The 24599-nt window shown below is 48.3% G+C and overlaps 1 protein-coding gene across 2 annotated transcripts; it reads left to right on the forward strand.

The window, feature by feature from the left end:
* The first annotated feature begins 1052 nt into the window (after positions 1 to 1052).
* On the forward strand, positions 1053 to 17792 carry Ttc4 (tetratricopeptide repeat domain 4). 2 transcript variants are annotated; one of them, XM_021160170.3, is made up of 11 exons: positions 1053 to 1245; positions 1706 to 1823; positions 3225 to 3386; positions 5827 to 5904; positions 8400 to 8524; positions 9617 to 9703; positions 11760 to 11977; positions 12429 to 12510; positions 14280 to 14362; positions 16861 to 16953; positions 17160 to 17792. In XM_021160170.3, the coding sequence occupies exons 1-11, from the start codon at positions 1135 to 1137 to the stop codon at positions 17476 to 17478; spliced, it is 1476 nt and encodes a 491-aa protein (XP_021015829.1). In that variant the 5' UTR covers positions 1053 to 1134; the 3' UTR covers positions 17479 to 17792. The 2 variants fall into 2 exon arrangements, with proteins under 2 accessions (XP_021015829.1, XP_021015830.1); XM_021160171.3 differs by having other exon boundaries at positions 16861 to 17404.
* The last annotated feature ends 6807 nt before the right edge of the window (positions 17793 to 24599 follow it).

Here is a 24599-nt window from a genome sequence, read left to right on the forward strand (position 1 = left end):
CGGGTTGACATTTTTCAGAGATGAGCTCAGCAGGGAGGCATGGGGACTGTGGCATCCAGAGGTTGTGTGTGTCAGCTGGAAAGACTTGGCAGAGAAGAGACTTCTCAAGGAGATTTGGAAAGATGACCACATTTGGTCATCTGTGGGTGGAAAGCAGGGTACATGGGACCCTCTCCAAAGTCCCAGTGAGAGGGAACCTGGAAAAAGAGGAGAGATGCAAGGGCCAAGTCCTAAGGCCATGGAGACTGCTGAGGAGGTAGGGTCAGTGGGGAGGCATGGTGGGGTGCTGAGAAGAGAGATATATGAGCAGATGTCAACTTCAGAAAACTCTTTGTGGGATGTAGGGACCCCGGGGCAAGGCTGGTGGGGCGATAGATCAATGCAGCTGTACTGAACAAGAGCCTGTTACTATTCAGTAGTGATGAATGTGTCAATAATCACAGCCCAAAGATTCTACTTGTGGGCATACATCTCTCGGAGTAATTTCCCCACGGGCCTATGGGCGTATCTGTGAAGACCTCTGCTGTAGTATTATCCATGAGGTGAGCAGACAGGCGGGGCACCCATCCTTGTAGGGTAAGCCACATGGAGTTTCACATGTAGTTATAGGTTGTAGGGGTGTATGGGGACCTCAAACCTTGGGCTGTGTGAAAAAAAAGTATTTGTATGCACAAAAGTTTTGTTTTGTTTGAAATAGGGTCTTGCTATATAGTCTAGACTGGTCTTGAACTTGTGGTTCTCCTATTAAACCTTCTAAGTGCTAGGATTACAGACAAATATCATGTGGCCTGGTTACGAAGTCATCTTTTGAGAACATTTATAGAAAAGACATAAAAACATCAGGGTTGGAGAGTGGAGATGAAGAGTTCAGATACAAAAGGGAGTTTACCTAACTACGCCCCAAAGCGAGGAGACTGGAGGCCAGGCAAACTCTGCAGTGGATGGGTGGGGCTGGGCGAGAGGGAAAGCGCGGAGTCAGGCCACACCTCCAGGCAGGCTACGCCCCCAGGCCGGCGGAACCCGAGAGGCATAGCCACGCGCAGCCCGGACAGCAAAAGGAAGCGCATCCCTGCCGCCGGAAGGAGCGGCACGTTTCTTGGTCCCGGGACTGAAGCGCCGAAGTTGCGAGCTGCCATGGAGAGTTCTAAGCCTGAGCCTACAGAGGACGCTTCCATGGACGCGTTCCTGGAAAAGTTCCAGAGCCAGCCTTACCGCGGCGGCTTCCGCGAGGACCAATGGGAGGAGGTGGGTTGGCGTCGGGGGCTTCTGGGGTAGGAGCTTGGTTCTCGAGGCTTGGTCACTGCCAGAAATCGTCCGCCTCGAGGTTTTGAGTCTAAGTTGACTGCTTTTTAAGACCACGGGGGTTTGGCAGGCAGTCCTGTCACACACCACCACCAGGCTCTGCTACCAGGGGTCCCTTACTTATAAAGTTGTTTTACTGCAGCACCCAGGTTAGGGTAAAGTTGAAAGGAGATGGTGAAGGTGGTTAGGAACGCGACAGCGCCTAGTTGAAGGTAATTGCTACCACCCATGGAGAGCGTTGGAAATCAGGATCCCACATTTAACACCAGAGAAACTGGTTGTCTAGCTCCAGCCAATCCTTAGGATTTGCATATCATGCTCAGCGAGGAAAAAACTTTATGATGTCGTGTCCTGGGATTGGATCTAATCAGTAGACAACACTAATTGTTCTTTTAAATTCTAGGAATTTGACAAGATCCCCCTATTTATGAAAAAAGCGCCATCAGAAATTGACCCCGAGGAGTTTCCTGACTTGGCCTGCCTCCAGTCGATGATTTTTGATGATGATCGATATCCAGAAGGTATCTTACTGTCACCCAGCACTTCTTTTGTGTCCTTGTTGAGTTGAGCGAAAGTATTATGACTAACATGTCAGTGTTCACGCCACACATTCTCCTTTGGATGCCTGCTGAGTAAATGTGTACAGTTCCAGGTCCCATAGGCCTGACTTGGATGAAAAGCCAGATTGCCCTAACAAATCAGAAAAGATGTGTGATGAGTGCCACTAGGTCCACCACTACTGTAGTACCAGAGAGAGGAGGGGGATTTGCTTTTCAGTGAATGACACAATGTAAGAAAAGGAGCAGTGTAATTTTCTCAATAAAAATTAAAGTCCTTCAAAAACTGGGATAAATGTATGTGTGTGTGTGTATCTGGAAATTGAACCCAGAACCTCACATATGCTGGGTAAGTGAGCTATATCCCCCCTTTGTAAAACTCTTTGTGTGTGTGTGTGTATACATGTGTACATACTTACAGAGATCAGTGGATAGCCTTGTGAGGTGGATTCTTTCTTACCATTTCACATGTTCCTCAGATCAAGCTCAGGTTGTCAAGCTTAGGGGCCAGTGCCTTTACCTGCTTAGCCATTTCTCTAAACCATCTTTAATTCCCCTTTTTAAAATAGCACTTATAGCTGGATGGTGGCGATGCATGCCTTTGACCCCAGGCAGGCAGGCAGGCAGGCAGGCAGGCAGATCTCTGAGTGCAAGGCCAGCCTGGTATACAGAGCAATTTCCAAGACAGCCAGGGCTACAGAGAAACCCTGTCTCAAAAACAAACAAACAAACAAACATATAAACACCAACCAAAAACCAAACCAAACCAAAAATTAAAAAGCACTTAATAACATTACCTCATAATTTTTTGGAAGTGGTTATGGCATTAAGTTTGCATGGCCTTGTGTTCTATATTGATGCCAATTTTATCATACCATTAATTTGGCATTTTTTTCCTCGGTTGGTTCCATCTCTTTGATTTATTGTGTATGTGTTAGTCTTTGTTTTGCTGTGCTAGAAGACTGACCGAAATGAATGTGGGGAAGAGAGGGTTTATTTAGGTTCTAGCCAGTCCCTCACTGAAGGATGTGAACTCAAGCGGGAACTGAGAGGCAGGAACTGCGACAGAGACTGTGGAGTGCTGCTTACTGGGGTTGCTCTCCTTGCACTGCTCAGCTAGTTTTTTATACAACCCAGGAACACCTGCCCAGGAGTGGTACTGCCCACAGTGGGCTGGGCCTTCCTGTGTCCATCATTAATCAAGATGGAGGCAGTTTTTGTTTGAGGCTCCCTCTTCCCGGATGACTTTAGCTTGTGTCAAGCTGACAAAACCTAACCTGTGCAATATTACATTACTGCATGATAGAGGTTTCCAGTGAGCTTTCTAAAAGGTATGACGCGCTGCTTCCTTCCTCCTCTTTGCAGAGCAAGCCAAGACCTATAAAGATGAGGGCAATGACTACTTTAAAGAAAAAGACTATAAGAAAGCTGTGCTTTCATACAGTGAAGGGTTGAAGAAGAAGTGTGCAGACCCTGACTTGAATGCTGTCCTGTATACCAACCGGGCAGCAGCACAGTACTATCTCGGTATGTAATCATGGCTCAGTTAGCTCTCTTGTATGTGTGCGCATATATGGGTATGTGCATGTGTGTGTGTGGGGGGGTGCGCGCGCGCGCATGTGTATGCACACACATGCGTGCTGGGTAGAGGTTAGTTTGTCATTCTCAGGAGCCATCTACCTGGTTTTGGAGGCAGTCTCTCATTGGCCTGGAGCTTTCTGAGGAAATTAAGCGGGCTGGCCAACAAGCCCTGTGAATCCATTTGCTTCTACTCCTCCCAAGCATATGGTGCTACAACTAGCATTTTATGTAGGGACTAGGGGTTGAATCAGGTCCTCATGCATGTACAACAAGCACTTTACTGACGGAGCCGTCTCCCCAGCACGATGTTATTATTTCTGAAGAATTTACGTATAGGGCTGAAGAGATAAATGCTCAAAAGTTAGGAGCATTTGCTGCTCTTCCAGAGAAGCTCATGTCAGCTCCCAGCAGACATCACAGGCTGCTTACAACTGCCTGGACACAGGTGCAGCCCCAGCTCCAGAGGGCTCATGCCCTCTTTTATGTTCATAAGCACTCGCGTGTGCGCGCACAACCCCCTCCCCAAATCTTTAAAAAAGAAGGGAAGAGTGTGCACCAGCTCATGCTTTTCATCTTGCGTTTGGGAGGCAGAGGCAAGCAGATCTAGGAAATTTCCTAAATTGATCCCTTCCTTAATTCTGCCTGCTCTTTTCTAGCGTTAGGAGACTGTGGCTGCTGGTGCTCTCAGTACCGAGGGGAGAATGGCTTAGTTCTTCCTTACTGAACCACCACTGTGCTCAGGGTCCAGTCCAGTCCAGACATTGTGGTTTTCTGTCTGCCTGAAATAAACCCCCAGTTCCCCACCAGCTTGGCAGTGCTGGCTTCCATCAGTAGTGGAGGGTAAGGCGGTGTCTGGAAGTCTGATGGCCTTGTAGTCTGCCTCCGTTCCCATCGCAGAGGCCCTCGGTGCCTTTGTCCTTGTGTAGTGTGGCTTGGTAGCGCAGGGCTTTTCCTCTGCTTTGTTTTTAAGTCCATCCCTTTGCTTTCCAGCTTTCATTATATACTCTGTGTTCTGAGTGCCTTTGTGAGTGTCTAGGACCTGTAAATCTCAGCTACCTGGAGAACGATGCAGGGGGATTACTTGAGTTTGAGTTCAGCCTAGACAATGTAGTGGAACCATTTCTCAAACCACTATACCAGCAGGAGATAACTCAGTTAGCTTGCTTCTTCACCGATCCTCACACGTTGATCAAGTATTTCTGAGGATAATTTCTAGAAGAACCCTGTTGTTCACAGTGTGCCGACTTACTCTCCAGTGCACCTGACATTGTGCAGGGCCGTGGGTGTGGGGAAAAGAGGGGAGAGAACCTGTGTCCTACCACAGTTCCGGTGCTCTAGGCAGGCGGACTCGGGAGGACTGCCGCACACTTTCCACGCAGCCCCCAGGTGGGTGTCTGGTTGTGTGAAACCACTGACCCCACTCAGCGGGTGGTGGACAAGGGGCAGCCCTAGGTACCAGGTTCCCAGCCTCCAGCATCCCACACTGGATACGGCAGAGGAGCTGAGAACAGAATAGGGGCCCTGGGGCGACACTGAGCCCTGGGGCTGAAGGGAGGAGAGGGCAAGGGGAGAGGGCATTTATGGTTCCCACTCAGGCGAGAGTCCTTGGTCCAGTCCATGGCTGCAGCACAGGAAGGCCTTCTGGCGGGAGGTTAGATGCAGCTTGTTAGGAGAAAGCCCATCCCATCATTCAAGCAAGGCGGGCCTTAGTGATCAGAGACAGTCTATGGTTTTAGAGCTTTATTGTAGAAAGGCAGGGAGAAAGAGAAGGTAAAAAGAGAGGGGCTGGCCATGGCCACATGGAGGGAGTGGAGGGAAAGAGAGAAGGAGGGCTAGAGAGTAAGAAAGGTGAGGGCTTAAAGAGAGTGAGGAGGGGCCAAGCAGCCCCTCTTACAGTGTGGCTGGGCTATCAGGTAACTGTGGGAGTGGAGTCTAGCCAGAATGCCAGAAGCTTGGGACATTGTCTGCGTGACTGATAGTCACAGAATTATGGAATTGGGGGCTCTGTGGTTTCAGGCACCTGATTCTGGGAACGTGGCTCGCTTTCCCTTCCCTTGAGATCTTTACTGGGTCACCGGAACAAGCCCTATTCAACCAAAATAGACTGCCTACCACAGTCCCACAGCACTGTTTTTTCCCACGTCCTCACTGGTTTCGGGTTGACTTTAGTTTCTAGTCGCTGGTGACACTGGGCATTTTTTCCTCCGGCCTGCTGGATGCTGCGTACTCTTAGGACTCGATGAGCATGACTGTGTTTGTCCAGAGCATGTTCAGTGTTCTGAGTCCTGAGCCTTGCTTGGGAATTGTCTCTATCAGTGCTGTGACATTTTGGAAGCATTTTGACGGAAAAGCTTATTCTTTCTTTTACTTAATGGCATTTCATTAGGCAATGTTCGTTCTTCCCTCAACGATGTGCTGGCTGCCAAGAAGCTAAAGCCCGGTCACTTGAAAGCCATCATAAGAGGTGAGTCTCCATGAGCTGCGGGTGGCTATCATTTGGGAAAACTGGCAGTGTGTACCAAAAGCTGCTGTTGAAAGCTTGGCTCCTGACGTGCTGGGGACTGGGGAAGTCCTTTAGTCCTGCAGACTCTGTGGGAAGGTCCTGCTTCCTCCCGGCGGCTGCTGTCACTCAGAGCTCCCTAGAAGGCTCTACCCTTCATGCCTGGTGTGTATGAGATTGAAACTACTCATTTTAAATTAGTAAAGAATAAAATTAGCAGGGCGTGGTGGCGCACTCCTTTAGTCCCAGCACTCAGGAGGCAGAGGCAGGCGGATTTCTGAGTTTGAGACTCACTCTGGTCTACAGAGTGAGTTCTAGGACAGCCAGGGCTACACAGAGAAACCCTGCCTCGTAAAAACCAAAAAAAAAAAAAAAAAGAAAGAATAAAATTAATTAAGACATAGCACATTCTGATTTTTTTTCCTAGTTTAGCTGATCGAAAGGCAAGATAATTAAATGCCATGTTGAAATTAATTAAAAGATAAGTATGGGGCCTTTGCCAGAAACTCTGCTGCTGGACTGTTCCCATGTTTTTCATGTTGTGGTCTGACCTTGCAATAACAGCGGTTTTACTAATTATACTTCACTTTACTCTGAGCTGAGGGTGCTTTGCAAACTATTCATCATGTATTGAGCCTCCCTATACTGCCATGAGTCATTTTAAACCACTTAGCCAAGTAATGCCCCTTTAGGTGTCTGGCTGGGTGTAGGGAGTATGTCCGTGTCTGTCAGCCACAGGACAGAGGCCCTGAGTAAGGGTTGGCCGGGAGACTACGGTCCTGTGGAATCAGCCTCTGACTCGTTGTTGCTTCACCTTATATATAGCAGGACCTCATTGGCAGGACATCTGCTCTTAATGTCAGTTTGCTCACTCTGGGTTTGATGAGGTTAGAGTCTCTAAAAAATAAGTATGCATTTGTTTTGTGTCCTGAGACATCTCACCTGTCTGGGGTTATAGAGTCTTTGACACTCAAGCTGTCTTAGTTAGGGCTTTCCTGCAGTGAACAAACACCACGACCAAGGCACTCTTATTAGGACAGCATTTAACTGGGGCTGGCTTACAGGTTCAGAGGTTCAGTCCAGTATCATCAAGGCAGGAACATGGCAGCATCCAGGCAGGCATGGCACAGGAGGAGCTGAGAGTTCTACATCTTCATCTGAAGGCTGTAGCAGAATACTGGCTTCCAGGCAGCTAGAATGGGGGTCTTAAAGCCCACATCCTCAGTGACAGACCTACTCCAACAAGGCCACAGGTAGTCCAACAGGGCCACACCTTTTTATAGTGCCACTCTCTGGGCAGAGCATATTCAAACCATCATGTAAGCCTTATAATAAAATTCTGATGTTTTAAATTTCTGTGAAAGTCTAAGAGGCTATCCAGAGAACTGAACATGATTGCAGTGAACCATTTTAGAAATAGAATCAAGGTATAGCTTAATGGTAGGGCACTTCCCTAGCATGCACAGGTGCTGCAGATTTCATCCCAGAATGAAAACAAACAGCGCCCTATACCAGTCAAGCAAAGAGTAAAGGGGAGGCAGTTTAAAGAGATGGCTGTATAAAAAAGAAAAATGTGTTTGGGCTTTGGTATTGATTGATGGCTGAGGAAATTCTGCTTTATACTAAACATCATCTGGGGACTGGAGAGGAGGCTTAGCAGTAAACAGAACATTAGAACATTCTGCTCTTGCACAGGACTCCAGGTCAGTTCCCAGTGGCTCACAGCTGCCTAAGACTCCAGCTCAAGGGCTGTCTGACATCTCTGGCCTTTTCAGGCAAACACTTTTTCTCCCTCCCTCCCTCCCTCCCCTTCCCTCTCTTTCTCTCCCTCTCTCTCTTAAAAACAATTTTTTTTTGTTGTTTAAAATTCTTTTTTTTTTCAAGATTTATTTATTTTATGTATTCACCATTGCTCTCTTCAGACACACCAGAGGGCATCAGACCCCACTGCAGATGGTTGTGAGCCACCATGTGGTTGCTGGAAATTAAACTCAGGACTTGTGGAAGAGCAGTCAGTGTTCTTAACCACTGAGCCATCTCTCCAGCCCTTAAAAACAAATCTTAAAACATACACACACACACACACACACACACACACACACCATCTGAGATGGCCTTTATTCTCCCATTTGTAGACAAGGAATCTGAAGCTTAGACATGGCCTTTGTCCAAGATCCAACAGGTAAATGACAGTCATTTTCTAGCCCAGCCCTGTCTGACTGTTTGATGAGCTGAGTCCTGTATACCTGGAAGACTTGGAAGTTTTGAACAAATGGGGTTGAGAGTGATTTCTGATCTACAGTACACAAATCCTTCCTTGTCTAGGAACTGAACTACAGAGAGCCCTGTCCTGTCTGCCTCCTGGGGCTGGCTGGTGACTGGTGAGGGAAGGAAGGCGTTTTCAAGGCGGGGCTTTCTGAGCATGTTGTCTGAGATCCTCAGGACTCTGATTTCTGCAGGTGCCCTGTGCCATCTTGAACTGAAACACTTTGCTGAGGCTGTGAACTGGTGTGACGAGGGACTACAAATTGATGCCAAAGAGAAGAAACTTCTAGAAATAAGGGCAAAAGCAGACAAGCTAAAGGTTAGTGACTGTCCGCAGACAGTTTGTATTTGCTAGTTAGCATTCCTCAGATTGTGTCTCCAGTCGCTGTGGGAATATAGTGTGTGCATGCTAACAGTCTAGAGTAGTGGTAGCTGGCTTTGCACTGCCGACAGCAGAGTGTGAATGGGATTCTGACGGGTAGTTTGTTGAGAGAGGTGATGCCTGAGCCCAATCTCTGAATGACGGAGTGAGAGTTTACTGAGCAGCTGAGTGATGCCGAGGGAGAAGACTGTTTCCAGACAAGAAGCCCTAGAGGGATGCTTCAGCAAATCTGAGTTTAATACTACTTTTACCACTGCTGAAGTGCTGTCATGAATCAGGACAAGTTCCTGATATTTCTTGGTCCCTGCTTTGAATATGAGAAAAAATATATACCTTGAATGATTTTTTTAATGAAGATGAATTGAGCTTAGCAAGTTTTCACACTATCAAGAGATAATACACAACAGAGACCATGCGATCTGCAGAGCCTGACACATTTGCTCTGTTCCCTTTGAGGCAGAGGTTGGCAGATTTCTATTAACTGCAAGCCCAGGGGGAAGCAGGAACTGCTGGTGGTGGGCAGACTGGGGAGAAAGTCTGCCACCTGTGTTTTTCTCTCACTGATTTTAACTGTGCAGAAGGCAGAACCTGGGGTTTTCCACAGCCATACCAGAGAAGTTGGGGTTCCCTGTAGTACTTGTCTACTCCACTGGGGACCTTGGATAGAGATGCCCTCTCTCCTTTATTGGCGGCATTTTCCTTGTCTGCCTAAGTCTACTTTGGGGGCACCATCAGGGTGACTCAGGGGTACACTTGGCTCTTAGCAGCATCCCTCACTGAATTGTGAGTTCTTGCAGTACAAGAATGAAGGGTTTTGTTTTGGTTTTGTTTTTTTAAAAGAACTAGGTTTTAAATTTCTGCCGACAGTGGGCCTGACCGTGGGGGCATGCTTTGTGGACGGTCACTGAGCCAGCCACTGGCAGTCTCTGAGCAGAAGCATGGTTTGCATAGAGACCAGATCTCCTGCAGGCTGGGGTAAAAGAGAGAAAGAGTTCCCTGGAGCTGACGACATCTGAATTATATTTCCAGAGGATGGAAGAGAGGGATCTGAGGAAGGCAAAGTTGAAAGAAAAGAAGGAACAGCGTCAGAATGAGGCTCTGCTCCAGGCCATCAAGGTGAGTTCTCAAAGCATGGGCCTCACAGAGTGTGAAACCCCCTGGCTGTGTGAATCCTGCTGGGACCTTTCTTGGGGTGCTTTGCCTTCACAGCTGTGCTTACCCCGCCCAGCCTCTGGAGTCAGAGCACCACGTTCAGTTAGCTCGGTCCCTCCTGTGCCGGTCTCAGCAACATGCTGAGTGTGCGCTCTGGGGTAGTCATCCTCTCCCTCCCTCTCACAGCAGCCCTCTGGGGAAGGCCTTGTTCCTGGTTTACTAATCTTAGAAGAAAACCACCCATAGTAATGGTGTCTGAGCCAGGGCCATGATCATCACTATAACATACTACAACCCAAGAAAGCCACGCTTTTAGGATGTTGCTTTAATTAACAACAGTAAAACCCTCCCTGTCCTGCATTCTGAAGTGCACGTAGTCTAGGAGGCCCAGTAGCCAAGCCAGTTAGTGCTTGGTACTTCCCTGAAGTGAGTGTCTGACCTACATCTTTAATCCTGATGCCTGGCTAGTCTCCCATTCGACAGGTGCTGCTGCCTGGGCTGAGGCTTTAGTCTCATTCTGTGTTCACAGTTACACACCATTTCAGTTACTGACTTAGAGCACTTAACACTGCTAAATCTACTCACTTGGCTCTCCCAGTAAGCAGTCTGGTAACAGATATTAACAAATTCAGTATGGGCTGAGAGATGCTCAGTGGTTAAGTGCACTGTCTGCAGAGGACCTGGGTTCTGTTCCCAGCACCCACATGGCAGCTCACAACTGTCTGTAACTCCTCACACAGACATACCTGCAGGCAAAACAGCACAGAATTATAACACATATCTCAAAAGATAAAACAAAACACAACCCAACAAACAGAACAGTACAGTATACTCCAGGTTTTTAAGTTTGATATTCAGAGAGGATGTGGCCATTTTCTTGAATAAGAGACCCAGATAGTTGTATATAGACTTTTTTCTCTTGACTGTATTGTATATGTACACCACATGATTCATGTAGTGCCCACAGAGTAGTTGGGGTATTAGGAGTTGAACCTGGGTCCTCTGGAAGAGCAGCCCGTGCACTAACCATTGAGCCATCTCTCTAGCCCCACATATAGATGTTTTAGAAAATTTCTAGTTATTTCTTCTAGTTAAGTCCTGTACTTTGGACTGTAGTACAAATTAAAATCATTATCAACAGTACAAAGCTGCCTTAGTTAGGGTTTCTCTTGCCATAATGAAGCATCATGACCAAAAGCAAGTTGGGGAGGAAAGGGTTAATTTGGCTTACACTTCCATGTAATAGTCTACCACTGAAGGAAGCCAGGGCAGGAACTCCAGCAGGGCAGGAACCTGGAGGCAGGAGCTGATGCAGAGGCCGTGGAGGCGTGCGTTAGTTTGCTCCTCATGGCCTGCTCAGCCTGTAAAACCCAGGACCACCAGCTCAGGGATGGCACCACCCACAATGGCCTGGGCTTTCCCCCCATCAATCACCAATTATGAAAATGCCTTACAGCTGGATCTTATGGAGGCATTTTCTCAATTGGGGTTCCTTTCTTTCAGATGGCTCTAGCTGTGTCAAGTTGACATAAAACTAGCCAGCACAATGCCACGTTTTATTGATGGTTTAAGGGTAGAGGCTGTAGATGGTGACACTGAATCAGCTCTCTTTGTTTAGGTATCATCCAAGGCTTTCCCAGAGGCAGTGGTACAGGGGACTACTGTCAACAGACTGCTTGGGCTTCAGTAGCTGATGCTTTAAGAAAAAAATTTGCCAGCCAGGGTGTGTCACATGCCTGTGATCCGAGCACCTGGGAGCTGGTGACAGGGGGATCAGAAATCCAAAGCCAGCTTGGGTTACATGAGACTGTTGCAAAAAGAAAATAAAAAGTTTGCTAATTTCTACTTTAGGGGCTATCATCCAAATAACTGGTACCCACTGTGCCAGGCTGCCAGGACAGTTAAGGTGGTCACACGGGCCTTCAGGAAGCGTCAGGGCGTATTTCAGTGATATGTTTGCATTGTTTGCATCTTCCTCATGATAGGGTTTGTGCGAGTGTGTGTTTTTGTCTGAATCCAGGCTAGGAACATCAGGCTTGTCTCTGAATCAGCCGGTGAGGATGAAGATTCAGCCTCCAGTGGTCCAGCTGAGATACTCCTGGATGGGCTCAGCTCTGAGAACCCCTGTGGAGCCAGGCTAAGTATAGATGACCAGGGCAGGCTGAGCTGGCCTGTGCTGTTCCTGTACCCGGAGTACGCGCAATCAGACTTCATTTCTGCTTTTCATGAGGACACCAGGTACTGTTTGTCCCAACAGCCCTCTGCTCCTACTTGTGTGCTCCTCTCGCTGACTGTCAGGAGAGTCAAGGGGCTTTTGCCTGAGAAGGAAAGAGAGTAATTTTGAGGCTATCTCCAGCATGGCAGGGTTCTCTATCATGAATCTGTCTACCTGCTGGCAAGGCAGGTCTTGCTTCATCACTGTCTGGGTGGTTCATCTTAGGTGGTACATGTGTATAATTTATGTGTCTATTTAAAAAAATGTAGATCGTACCATATAGCTTACGATCTCAAAGGGTAGGTATGCCCTGTACAGTGATGAGCCTTCATGCTGTGGGCTGTGGTGAGAGTAGGTTAAGCCTAGATGTCACGCTTTATAGGTTACTTTTCTCTCTGAATTGGTGTCCAGGGGCTGATGTGGGGCTATATAGATGGAACATTGACACCCAGAAGCCACATCCTCCTCCCTTAGGTTTATTGACCATCTAATGGCGATGTTCAGTGAAGCACCCTCCTGGGACTCAGAGCACAAGTACCACCCAGAGACTCTGGAGGTAAGAAATGTTTTATTTCATTCCTATAAGAGATATTGGGAGGATGTATACACAGATATTGAGTGTTTTTAAACTGTGTGTGTGTGTGTGTATGTATGTATGTGTGTATATGTATGTATGTGTGTGTGTATGTTAGAAGACAACTTACGGGAGCCAGTTCTGGCCTCCATCATGTGGGTTCTAAACTTAGGTCATCAGCAGGCACCTTTAGCACTGAGCCATCTCACTGACCTAACGTTTATTTACTCAGTGGATTTATGGTTTCCTCTTTTATTTAATGAGTTTAATTTATCACTGTGGAGTTGATGTCCAGATTGTTGTAGACTTGGTCAGTAGGATTTCATTCCTCTATTTTTATAGGCTAACTCACCTCCCTTCTTTACGTTCATGTTTCTGGCCCAAGGTACTCCAGCTTTGAGCTGTGCTTTCTCCACCCAGCTTTGATAGCAACCCTTTTTTCCCCCTAGGATCCCTGCTTGTTTCTATGGAGAATGGTATTAGCAGTAGGCATACTGTTACTATTGGGAAGGGGGACTTGTGGCTGGGGAAGGATTATGTGTGCAGCATTGCGTGTCTCCAGTTCTACTCTGGCACCATGAGGTTCACTTTATTTATCTCTGTATTTGTAATGAAGACGTCAGTGGTGTTTTGAGCCGGGTTTTTACTGTGTAGTTAGGGCTGTCAGTCCCTTCACTTTAGCCTGTGTGTGCTAGGGTTACAGCTGTGTACTACCATGCCCAGCTGACCTTTGTGTTCTTGGATCAGCCCCCCTCTGCCACCAGCACTGGCACCTTCCTATGTGGAACACTCAGCCCCATGCTGGCTACTGCCCCAGGATAGCAGCCTTCCTCTTCTTCTGCAGACTCACATCCTACATGGCTCACTCACCCTTCATCCTGTTCCAGCTCTAACCCACACACAGGCTATATCCTAGCTGGGCTTAGTGACACTGGCCTATAATGCTAGCCACTTAGGAAACTAAAGCAGGAGTTCATCCTGGGCTAACAAGTAGTTCAAGGCTATCCTGGGCAACTTAGTGAATTTAAAAAATAAAAAAGAGGTGTATAGCTCAGTGGTCGAGCACTTGCCTAGCGTGTGTGACCCCTGTGTCCTATCCTTGGTACTGCAAATAGCAACAAGAAAACAAAAAACACGAGGTTATCCTCTGCCATAGCAGGTGGTCATCCTTCTGCTGGAGGCCTGATAACCCCCAGTGTTTTCTCTGCTTTCACTCCTGTTGGGCTCCACCTTGCTACCCTTTATTACTGCCTTCTAAAGAAGCCCTTCTCTTCCAGTGCAGGCTGGCTGGCTCCTGCCGTGAGAGCCTCCCTGTCCTGGTTGAGCTCTGACGTATCCTGTGACATGTCCTTACCCTGCTTGTGCTTTGGTGCCCTGCACACACACCCGTCTCACCTGTTCTGGGTCTTCCTACCTTTGGGTCACTGTGGTGTTCTGCTTCCCACCTCTGTGGCACTGGGACTAAACTGAAGGCTGCACAGGCCTGGGCTTGAGCTTTGGAGCCCCTTCACTGCCTGAGTGACACGAGGAGATGGTCCCCTTCTCTGAGCTGTGGAGAATGCAGCTGGTCCATGGCTGGGCATGCATGGGCAGCATGGCTGTGGCTGACCCGAGCACCGGAGCCTGCAGCTGTGTGGAGGAGGCAGGCATCCCACTAGTAACAGTTGCCATCCCAACCTCTCAGAGTTGCTGCAGCAGTGTGGGGCCATCTAAGCCTGTGTTTGTCTCTCATCCTTCTGGTTAATCTGCAGGTCTACTTCGAGGATGAAGACAGGGCGGAACTATACCAGGTGTCTCCCGATAGCACCCTGTTGCAGGTGCTGCAGCATCCCAGGTGAGCTTCTCCATGGGAGGATGAGAAAATTCACAGGCCCCTTCCAGAGTCTAGTCTGCTCTTCTGCTCACTGACACACAGCTCTCACAGGCCAGGGGCACCAAACTGGCCTGGCCCATTAAACCAGGCCATTGGCCAAGGAGGCTGAAGGAGAGTGACAGCTCAGGCCATGGGAAGTGATCAGCCTGGTCTCAGATTGGAAAAGCTGCTTGGCTTGTGTAACTGAAGGCAGCTGGGGTAGCTTCCATTATCTGATTGCACTGGTCTCCTGACACTGTCACATGGAAAGAATATTGCAGACACTCCTGGGTTCCCTAACCGTGTGACCCTGAGCATATTCTCTCTGGGGCTCTGCCTTCACCTATAGAATGGGTACATGCTTCTAGGGTACTTTAGTTAGGATGCAGGCAGATGTCAGAGTGCCCTTGTAGACATGGTACAGCCTGCTGGGGAGGAGTCTGTTATCAGCAGGGGTAGCAAGCAGATTCCACAGCCGCCTCTTTAACAGCTTCGGTAGAATGCCCTAAGGGAATTAACAAATTCACTCTTGGGTCTGTTTTTCTCCAACTTGCAGCAAAGTGAAAAAGACTAAGGCAAAGGATTTCTGCATTTAGAATAAAAGCCAGTTGTACAGGAGAAGGGGGTCTTCGGGCATGGTCAGCAGGGAGGCTGGAGAGCTGAGTTAGCACGGTTCATGGAGCATGGACTGAGCTGCCCTGCTAAGGAGCATGGACTTCATCCAGGGTGGTGAATGGAGCTGCAGAGGGGAGCTCAAGGAAGGAGCACAGAGGAATGTGCAGATTTGCATTATATGTACTGTTGGGTGGTGAGGCCCATGGGAGAGGCTGGAGTGGAGGGAGGGCCTGAACAGATGAGAAGACCGTTGACCTGGAAAGGGGTCCAGAAGTCCCGAGTGCCTGCTTGGGCTTGGAGGGTGTGAAGGAACATTTCTCAAGGCCTGAGGCTCACTGTATCCCATTTCCAAGAAGTATCTAAACACGACAGAAAGCAGACTGATCCTCAGAGGAACACCAATCCCATATGCTCAGAAACGCAAAGGCTACTGTGAGTGAATATATTTAGGTTTTTGACTTAACACAGGAGACAGTTCAGAACCTGAAGACATGCACCAAACCCAGAAGTGGCCCACTGTGTAATGCCAACACACCTAGGCCTGGGAGGCCAGGGCCTCATCCACCTCTCCAGCCTGCCTTACTCTGTGAATTTCACAATCTAGCAATAACAGACTGTCTGGCTACCTGCACTGTGCACCAGAAACTTTCCAAATTAAAGCCAAGTTCAGGCATGGTGTCTTCCAGGAAGTCCTTCCTGTCCCCCTGTAGCTGCTAGGGCCGTGCCTTATTGGACTAAGGGTGTGTATTTCACATGTCCTTTATAGCCTCCCTCAGGGATAGACTTGGGAGCCAGAACATGGTTATGGATTTTGGCTTGTTTTTGAGATGAGTTGTTAAACAGGGCTGTGTGTAGCCCTGGCTGGCTTCCAGTTTGCTGTGTAGTTACGGATGATCTGGTGCTCCTTATTCTCCTACGTCTGCCTTTCAAGTGCTGGGATTCCAAGCGTGGATTACCACACCCAACTGTAGTGGTGTTTGTTTGTTTGTTTGTTTGTTTTGAGACAGGATCTCTCTACACAGTCTTGGCTGTTTTAAAATTCCCTATGTAGAACATGTTGGCCTTGTATGCACAGAGACTCCTCACCTCAGCCTTTTGAATGCTGGGGTTAAAGGCATGCATCCTTACGCCCAGCTTTTGTTGGTGTTGTTTTAAAGTATGCCTTTTAACGTTTGTCTGGGGTAATGTTTATCATGGGCAGTACCCATGCCGTGGCATATGTATGGAGGTCCGGAGACAACTTATGGAGGAAGTTGGTTCTCTCTTCTACTCTTCGAGTCTCAGGTACAGCAGCAAGTGCTACTGTCTAATAAGCCATTTTATTAGTCCACATGTATATATTTTAATCTAGTTTCTTAACACAGGGCCTCGTTTCTAAACTTGGAGTCACAGTCTATACCTCGAGAAGCCAGGCTTGGCTCCCATTCTCAGGAAGCCAATTAAAAGAGCAAAATTAATAGGAATTTGGGTTGTTGTTTTGGTTTGGTTTGGTTGTTTTTTAAAAGCGAGAGATTTATTCAGTGTGACTGCAATGGGAACGGGTGGGCAAACCTGGCTTGTTGAGATGCACACTGTAACCTCAAGTTAGTAAGAGCCTGGTTTACACTAGTCACTCCCAGAATATTGAATGAACTGATAGCTTTGTGGTCTTCTTTCATGTTTAGCCCTATGTGTGCTTGATGCCAGAGTTTTAAGGGGAGACTGTCTTCATGCTGTCTGCAGACTTAGGAATATTCAGACAAACAAATGTGCTAAGTTGTACTTTAATGTTTGTGTACATCCGAGTTCACCTGGAGTGTGGCTGGGAAGGTCCAGGGATAATGGCACTTATAATGCTGTTAACCACTCTGCTGTGCTCCCTGCAGGTGCTCTGTGAAGGCCCTTACCCCGGCATTCCTGGTCTGTGTAGGAGCCTCTCCTTTCTGTAGGAATTACCTCCAGGGGAAGAAGGTGCACAGGTAACATGGGAGCCAGACCCTGGGGTCTCTTCCCTCAACTTCCTCTGCTGGATTTTGTACACGTGAATCATCTGGCCTAGAGTTTAGCACTCTATCCTCAGGGACAGTGGTTCCCAGCCTCTTGTTGGGGAAGAAGCTGCTGGACCCCCTGAACCTAAGCCTGTCTGGCTGAGTGCTGGGCTCTAGCTGGGCCTCACTCTCCTCAGATTCACAGCCCTGCCCTGGCCAGTACATCTTTGGAGTCCATCTCTGAAAAAATCATCCACTGCAGTTACCAGAATAGCTCGCCTTGGTAACTCCCTGGCCCAGAGACTGTCTCAGGATGCAGTGACAGTCTTAACCTTTGTAGCATCGGGCACATACAGAAGGCACAACTCCAAGGCAATAAACCAGCCCTGCACATACTCTAAGGCCTTAAGGCTTGAAAGACTGGCTCAGTTGCTTCACCAGCATGGAGGAAAGCTAAGATGCTGTGGATGCCATGAAGTGACTGGAGCCATGAAGCCACATCCTGTTCTGTGTTGACTGTATAAACTTGGATCCTGGGACTACTCAGAGCCCTACTGGATTCTCTACTTCTCAATGCCCATGCAAGGGCTTGTGCCACATCTGACAGAAGCTTGAGGAGCCAATGGGCAGTGGTTTGCAAGTAGGCTTGTGTTGTTTTCCCTTTATCGTGAGGCCCCATTTCTGAAATAGGAGCAGCTGGCCTAAAGCCATTGTTTGTTACATGAGTGGCAAATGTGTTTGTAGTAAACACTTGAGATTTGGGGGATTGTTTGTCACTATAGGAAAACTGACTAATACATTATTAAACTGAAACCAGCTGGTGGCCTTCAGATGGGCTAATATGAGATCTTGTGTTGTTTGTGTCCTTGTTTCTTGAAGAGAAATTGTTTGAAATATCTAGGGAGACAAGTGCAGCTTTCTTTACCAGAGCAGGTCCCTGTAAATCCACTAAACCCTACCCCCATCACAGACACACACACACACACACACACACACACACACACACACAGACACACACACACACACAGGTTTTGGAAATACTGCAGACATTCTCTCCTCAGCCAGAGACTTTCCTCTGACTTCCTTTTTAAGAACTCAAAGTCTATGTGAGGGGCCTAAAAGTGTCTCTGTGGGTGTGGTCTCAAGACCCTCATCCTAGCTGCGTGGAAGTCAGTCTTCCACTAGCAACCTTCAAATGAAGATGTAGAACTCTCAGCTCTGCCTGCGCCATGATTGCCTGGATGCTGCCCATGTTCCTGCCTTGACGTTAATGGACTGAACCTCTGAACCTGTAAGCCAGCCAATTAAATGTTGTCCTTATAGGAGTTGCCTTGGTCATGGTGTCTGTTCACAGCAGTAAAACCCTAACTAAGACAACACACTTCCTCCAACAAGGCCACCACCTCCTAGTCCTTCCCAAACAGTTCTATCACCTGCGGACTAAACATTGAAATATCTGAGTCTGTGGTGACCATTCTCATTCAGACTACCTCAGGGAGAGCATGCACCAAGAGCTCCATTGGGAGGCTTGAGCCAGGTCTGCTGCTTAAAGCTCCTGTCAACTGTAAAATGATCATCTTTCCGTGACATTGCTTGTAGCCTGTGCATGTGAGGTCTCAGCCCAGGAGTGGCATGTCCTCAGTGAACAGCTCTCTTCAAAAGCACTGTTTCACAGCCTGGTAGATTGACAAGTGGGTGATTCTGCATGACCTCATTCAGATGACATCATAACCTGGTGTGTGCTGCTCTGCTGGCATTAGGAAGGTTGAGACCAGGCATACCTTTTAATTTCCTATGATGCATGCCACAGAGAGAACGATCTAGCCCAAAATGCCAGTGATAGACATGGAGAGATGTTCACTAAACCAGAAAGAAGGAAAAAAAAACAATTTTTTGGAAACAAAGTTTCTGTACACTCTGAAGAGTGTGGTGGAAATCTGGGAAGAGCCTGCTTCCTGAGCAAGATGCGGACTAGATCCTACCTGGTTCCCCTTTGGCCACCATACCCATAGACTGGGAAATAGAGCGGGAGACTCAAGCCTTCCCTGCCTGTTTTGTTTTTGTTTTCTTGTTATGTGGAGGGGGAGAGTTGTGGGGATGGACACCCCCAGAAGAGGTGGGATGCAGGGGCGGTACATGCTCCCAAATCTGAGCCTTCCTCAGTTGGTCCTGGGACTCCTCCTGGCAGAGTCCTCAGTGCTTGCTGCCTTCCCAGAACCAGGGTGGAGGAAGGATGCCTGACATGTCTGGTTGCCTCTGAGGATGTGGGTGACAACTAGAGATGAGAGGGACAAAGCCCCTAAACACCGTCAGCAGGCACACAAAGTAGGACAAATGCTACATTCTGACACTACCAACTTCACTGAGTTTTCTTACTTAATCCTTAGAGTCACCCCCAGATCTGGCCTGTGCCGTCAGGATGGAGAAGAAGCAGTGTCAGAGCCCGGATCTGAACCACAACTCCCCTCCCCAGCACCGTCCTTTCCTGCATCCTTGTGTTTCCATGCCTTACAAGCATCTGTCCCGTGCCCACAGTGGACTTAGGGCTGAAGAGCCACATGTAGCCTCTGACTTAGGGTCATACTGCTCAGTGGATGTAGTGAATCTGACCCTGGGCTGGCAACTGCTCCAAGGGGGAGAAACAGACACAACAAGCAAGCATGTTCTCATCCTTAGCCGGAGCCCTGAGGCCTCCACTCCCTCAGCACTCCTGGTGTGGCATGCAAGGCCCTCACCACCAGACATCTTGCTTCTTTCCTGCTGTCTCCAAAGTCTGTCTGCCCTGGTCATAGTTAGTTACATAGCAGGTGGTGTGGTAACCAGGAGTCTGCTCCTCTGAGCTAGGCTGCCTTCTAGTTCCAGTCCCACACTCCCCAATTGGTAGGCGTTGGGTACTGCTTGGCCTGACTTGTCTGTTCTTCCTTATCTGCTACACAGGCAGGTACTCTGAGGATGGAACACGTTAACCTAGTGAAACCCATGGAACACAACTTATAGCACAGATTTGATCTGTAACTGTTGATCCCCCAGCCTTCCCATTCTCAGCCTCAGACATTTACACACTGTTCCTTTTTCCTCTCTAATGCCCAGCCTGCTGCTGTCCTACTGCCTCCTCCAGGCAGGCCTCCCTGGCTGCTTAGGCCTGTACCCTGTGGCTGTGCACCATCACCATCACTGCCCTTAGCACTCGGCACAGCACTAACTTACCGGCTGGGTCATCCAACTTTGTGGACTGTGTCTAGGGCCCAAGCTGCACTTTTGTATGTGTCAGGCCTGGCACTGCACCTCTCAGCATCTCAATGAACCACAAGCAGTCCTAGGCTTGGGAATTCAGGAAAAGGGTGACTCATTGTGACAGGTCAGAGGTTGAAGCCAGCATCTATGGGGGACTTGGGCTATAAAGGTGAAGGAGTGAGGTGGACAGTCCGAGCAAAGCCACAGACCCTGGAGGGAGTATGCTGCGACAGCAACTGCTGCTGCCTGGAGAAAGCAGCCACCTACTGAGCACCCAGCCAGGCCAGCAGCATTCTAGGTGCGTGGTGCCGACTGGCTCCCCAAACCTCCCACACATCTAGGCAGCAAGCAATGTATAAAGATGGCATGGAGAGTCTAAACAACCTGCCAATAAAAAGTGGAACAGGACTTGAACTCAAGACTGAACTGACCCATTCAGAGGCAGCAGGACTGCCAAGACTAGGCTGGCCTCTCGGGCACAGGGGCCTTTGCATCACTCAGTCTAAGCTTATGGTATAGTGCTGGTAGTTACTACTCCATACAGCAGCAGCAGCCCAGCCTGCTTGGCTAGGGGAATGTGCTCTTCAGAGCCCCAGCCAGAGCCTGCAACCTCTGTCAGCGGGGCTCCCACTGAGTTTTTCTCTTTCATTTTTTTCTTCCATTCTGTCTCCTCCGTTAGCAGTACAGACATTTTACCTCACAGTCCTATGGCCACGAATGTAATTTGGCTCAGCTGTTATCTCTGCTCTAGGATTTACAAGGCTGAGGTACAGATGTTGGCCTTCTGGGCTCTTCCTAGGGGTTCTAAGAACCTGCTTCCATGCTTGTTTAGGCATTGGGAGAATACAGTTCACTGAGGTTGAGAACTGAAGTACCCCTTGCCTTACTGGTCCTCAGTGGGGCTGTATTTAGCTCGGGGGTGGGGAGAGGCTCTTCTGGTTCCTGGGTCTCTGTAAGAGCTCAATGGCATATCATGTTCTAAGTCCTGAGATTCCCTTGCCACATCTGATTCCAGCCAGTGAAAAGTCTCGGCTTTTATTGTGTGATTAGACTGTAAACATCCAGATAATTCTGTTCTAAGATATATAGTATTTGCTAAAAATATTTTTAAAATTTAAACGGGCACATAGTAATTGGGTATTCTTAGAGAATGTAGTGTGGCATGTCTGTATCTGTATTCACTGTGTAATGATAGATCACACATACATCCTCTCTTTATAGCTTGCAAACACTGAAGATCCCTTCCTCAGGCCATTTTACAATAGTCAGTGAAGCGCTGTGAGCCAGAGTTGTCCTCCTGCCTTACAGAGCCTTAAAGTGCTTCCCCCTTCACCTCCATTTCCTGCATCCCTATTTGCCAGCCATCCCCTCCGTCCTCCCCCCGCTGGCAGCATCTCCAGATTTTGGTAACCACTCTCTTGTTCTTTGTGTCTTGAAAATATACACTGTGTTCTGCTTACAGCCTGAACACCCTGAGGAGAGCCCCAGCAGAGGCACCTGCCTTGCAAGTGGGAAGCTCTTGTCGCCATCACCTGTGTGTGCGCCCTCTGCACCTTGCCCGCCCCGCCAAGGTTCATTAGCCAAGGGCGATTACACTCAACCAGGGAGCTTGCTAGCAGCCTGGCAAGCTACTACCACCGACCGGGGATGTGGTCCCTGCGCTAGAGTTCTGCCTCAGCATGGGAAGCAAAACCATGCCACCCCTTTGTGCGGGGACCCATTTTTACCCACAAGGACTGAGGTACTGAGGCTCTAAGGGAATCCCCTTCAGAGCCATACACCTAGTAAGTGGCCCATGGATTCTTAGTCCATCTGGACTCTCACACTAAAAGGTGAACCATTGTTTTAAATCAAGTACCTTAAAAAAAAACCTTAAGTTTTCAGTAACACCTAAAATTATTTTCCCATTCTTTCTCCAATAAAACAAAGCCTTTGCAACCAAACAATCCACTAAAACATACTGGCATCTTAACATAGAAATGGGCTGCAGAAACTCTGAAGAGGCTTGGTATCCAAGCAGTTAAGGAAGGGCAATTTCAACGTATGTCTGCCAAGTTCCTTTCCTGGTGGCTCAGCAGGTGATCTTCCATTAAAACATAGAATATTAATGGGGCCTCTGGTTTACATTCTAGGCTGATTTACATGATGGGTTTGTTCTGTACCAGGCTTTGTCCCTAAGTATTAATCCAGCTATTTCCCAGTCAGTTGCCTTTAGACCTCCCCAAGGGAGTGAGTGAGCAGTGATCTTTCAGCCTGCACTGAATTATCCAGCCAACAACTCCAGTTCAGTAGTTTATGGCAAGAGATAAAATCCTTGGGTTCAGAAATGAGTATGCTGTGTGTTTGAATGTTCCAAGAGGAAGCATTCTGTTGGTGTCCCATTTCTTTGACTCTCCCAAGAAAGCTGTAAAGCTCCCCCAAACAAGATCCAGGTCTTAGGATAATGTGGTGGAGCCAAGCTGGGGGGTTTCCTAAGTTATGGGAATGTATCCTTAGGGGAAAGAGAAGGGTTTCTTGACTGCACACTAAAAGTTAGTGTTTCACACAAGTGGCTCTGTCAACCCCACATTGCCCTACAAGGAGGTTGCCATTCCTCCAAGCATCTTACCAAGGAGGTGTGAAAGGACAGATTGTCTTAAGTCACAACTCCTGGAAGTGCTCAGTCTAGGATTATAGCTCTTCAAATCTCTGGTCTGCTCACCAAATAACACTGGCCCTGGCTACCGGAACACTAGCTTAGTGATCCTGTGATCCCAATGCCTAACTCTCAAGCCTGGCCAGGGCAGTTCTGTGCTTTAACTCCTTGCTGGGAGGACTGGGTACCAGTTTCAGCAGCCTATGAGGCTTTGGCAACTCAATGACTGACCTGCTACTTACCAGTAGGATGGCATGAGACACCAGGCTGTTCCCATCTGTAAACCAAGTGCTAGGAAAGTTCCCTGGTCCTAGCATGTGGGGATGTGTGGGACTGCAGCTCAGTGGTAAACTGCCTGACGTGTGTAATCCCCTTGATTCAACTCCTGCACCAAAAGGAATAAATTAAACACCCGTGCATGTTGTTTTGTTTGTGACAAGGGTCCCAGGCTGTCTCAGGTCTGCTGTGTAGCAAAGGATAACCTTGACCTTCTTAATCTTCTGCTTCCATATGCTGGCATTACAGACGTTACACCACCATGCCTGGTTATGTAGTGCTGAGGACCCATCCCGGGACACCATGCAAATACTCTACCAACTGAGCTATATCTCAGCCCCTATATGCGTGAATCTTAATCGCTCACAATGCTACTTACATAGGCAAAGATTTAGTTTTACTTATTAAAACTACTTTTCTTAGGCAGAAGTCAAGCAGTGTAGTAAGAGAGGCACAGCTTAGGGCCAGCATCTGAGTTCTAGCTGCGATCCTCAATAGCTGTGTGTCCATAGACACTTGGTTAAATGGAGCTGTAAAATGTAATAGCACTGGCCTTGCACAGTGTTAAGATCTGGAAGCAGCATTCAAAGGTGCCATAACAGCTGTGGCACAAGGGAGCCCCTCAGAAAACCAGACCATTAAAAGCAGAGGGCTGACACCAGCCTGATACCCAATGGAATCACTCAATCAAGTACAATGTGGGATGGGGTGGGGGAGATGATCTTTGTCCAGCAGCTCTTGATTCTGACTGCAACTGCAGTAAACTAAGAGCCTCTGTCATGCAGCCTTACCCAAGCTTGCTCTCAGAACTTCAAGTATTACAAAGGCAGATCACTTCTCATGCCACTGTGACCAAAGTACCCCAAAGAAATGACCCAAAGAGGCAATATTTGGGTTTCAGAGGGTTCAGTTCACAGTCACATGGACCCTTGCACATGGGTGTAACAGCCTGGTTGCAGGAGCACGCGGCTGGAGGTGGCTGTTCACCTGATGTCTGGCCAGAAGCATGACATGGATGCAGGTGCTTGGCCCACTTTCTCCGCTAAGTCTGTCCAGCTGCTGCGAGTTTACAGTAACTCTACCCTCAAACACACTGTCGAGTTTCCTGGTGCATATATCTGCCAAGCCCTAATGGCTCACAGGACCAGCTTTGGAGCCCGGAGACCTTTTTATGATGATTTACCGTCAACGGCAAGTTGTTTGGCTTAGAGCTGCTTAGATTTACGAGGCTCACCTCTGGATGTGTATGTGAGAGCCCATCCAGAGTGTTAACCAAGGTGGGCAAGACCCACTATTCCGTGGACTAGGGAGCTGCACACGTGGCCATCACAGGGCCTAGGATGGAAAGCCTGCCATCTTCCTCAGCTGGATACTGGAACAATGAACAGGGCCACTGCTGTGGAATCCAGCCCCTACTTCCAGTTTCCCACAGAATCTGGTCAGCTCTCTATCAGTCGCTCCTGTTGTAGCAACAGGAATTTAATTCTAAACC

The sequence above is a fragment of the Mus caroli genome, unplaced genomic scaffold (genome assembly GCF_978045245.1).
Source record: "Mus caroli unplaced genomic scaffold, Mus_caroli_1 scaffold_6, whole genome shotgun sequence".
Classification (NCBI taxonomy): domain Eukaryota; kingdom Metazoa; phylum Chordata; class Mammalia; order Rodentia; family Muridae; genus Mus; species Mus caroli.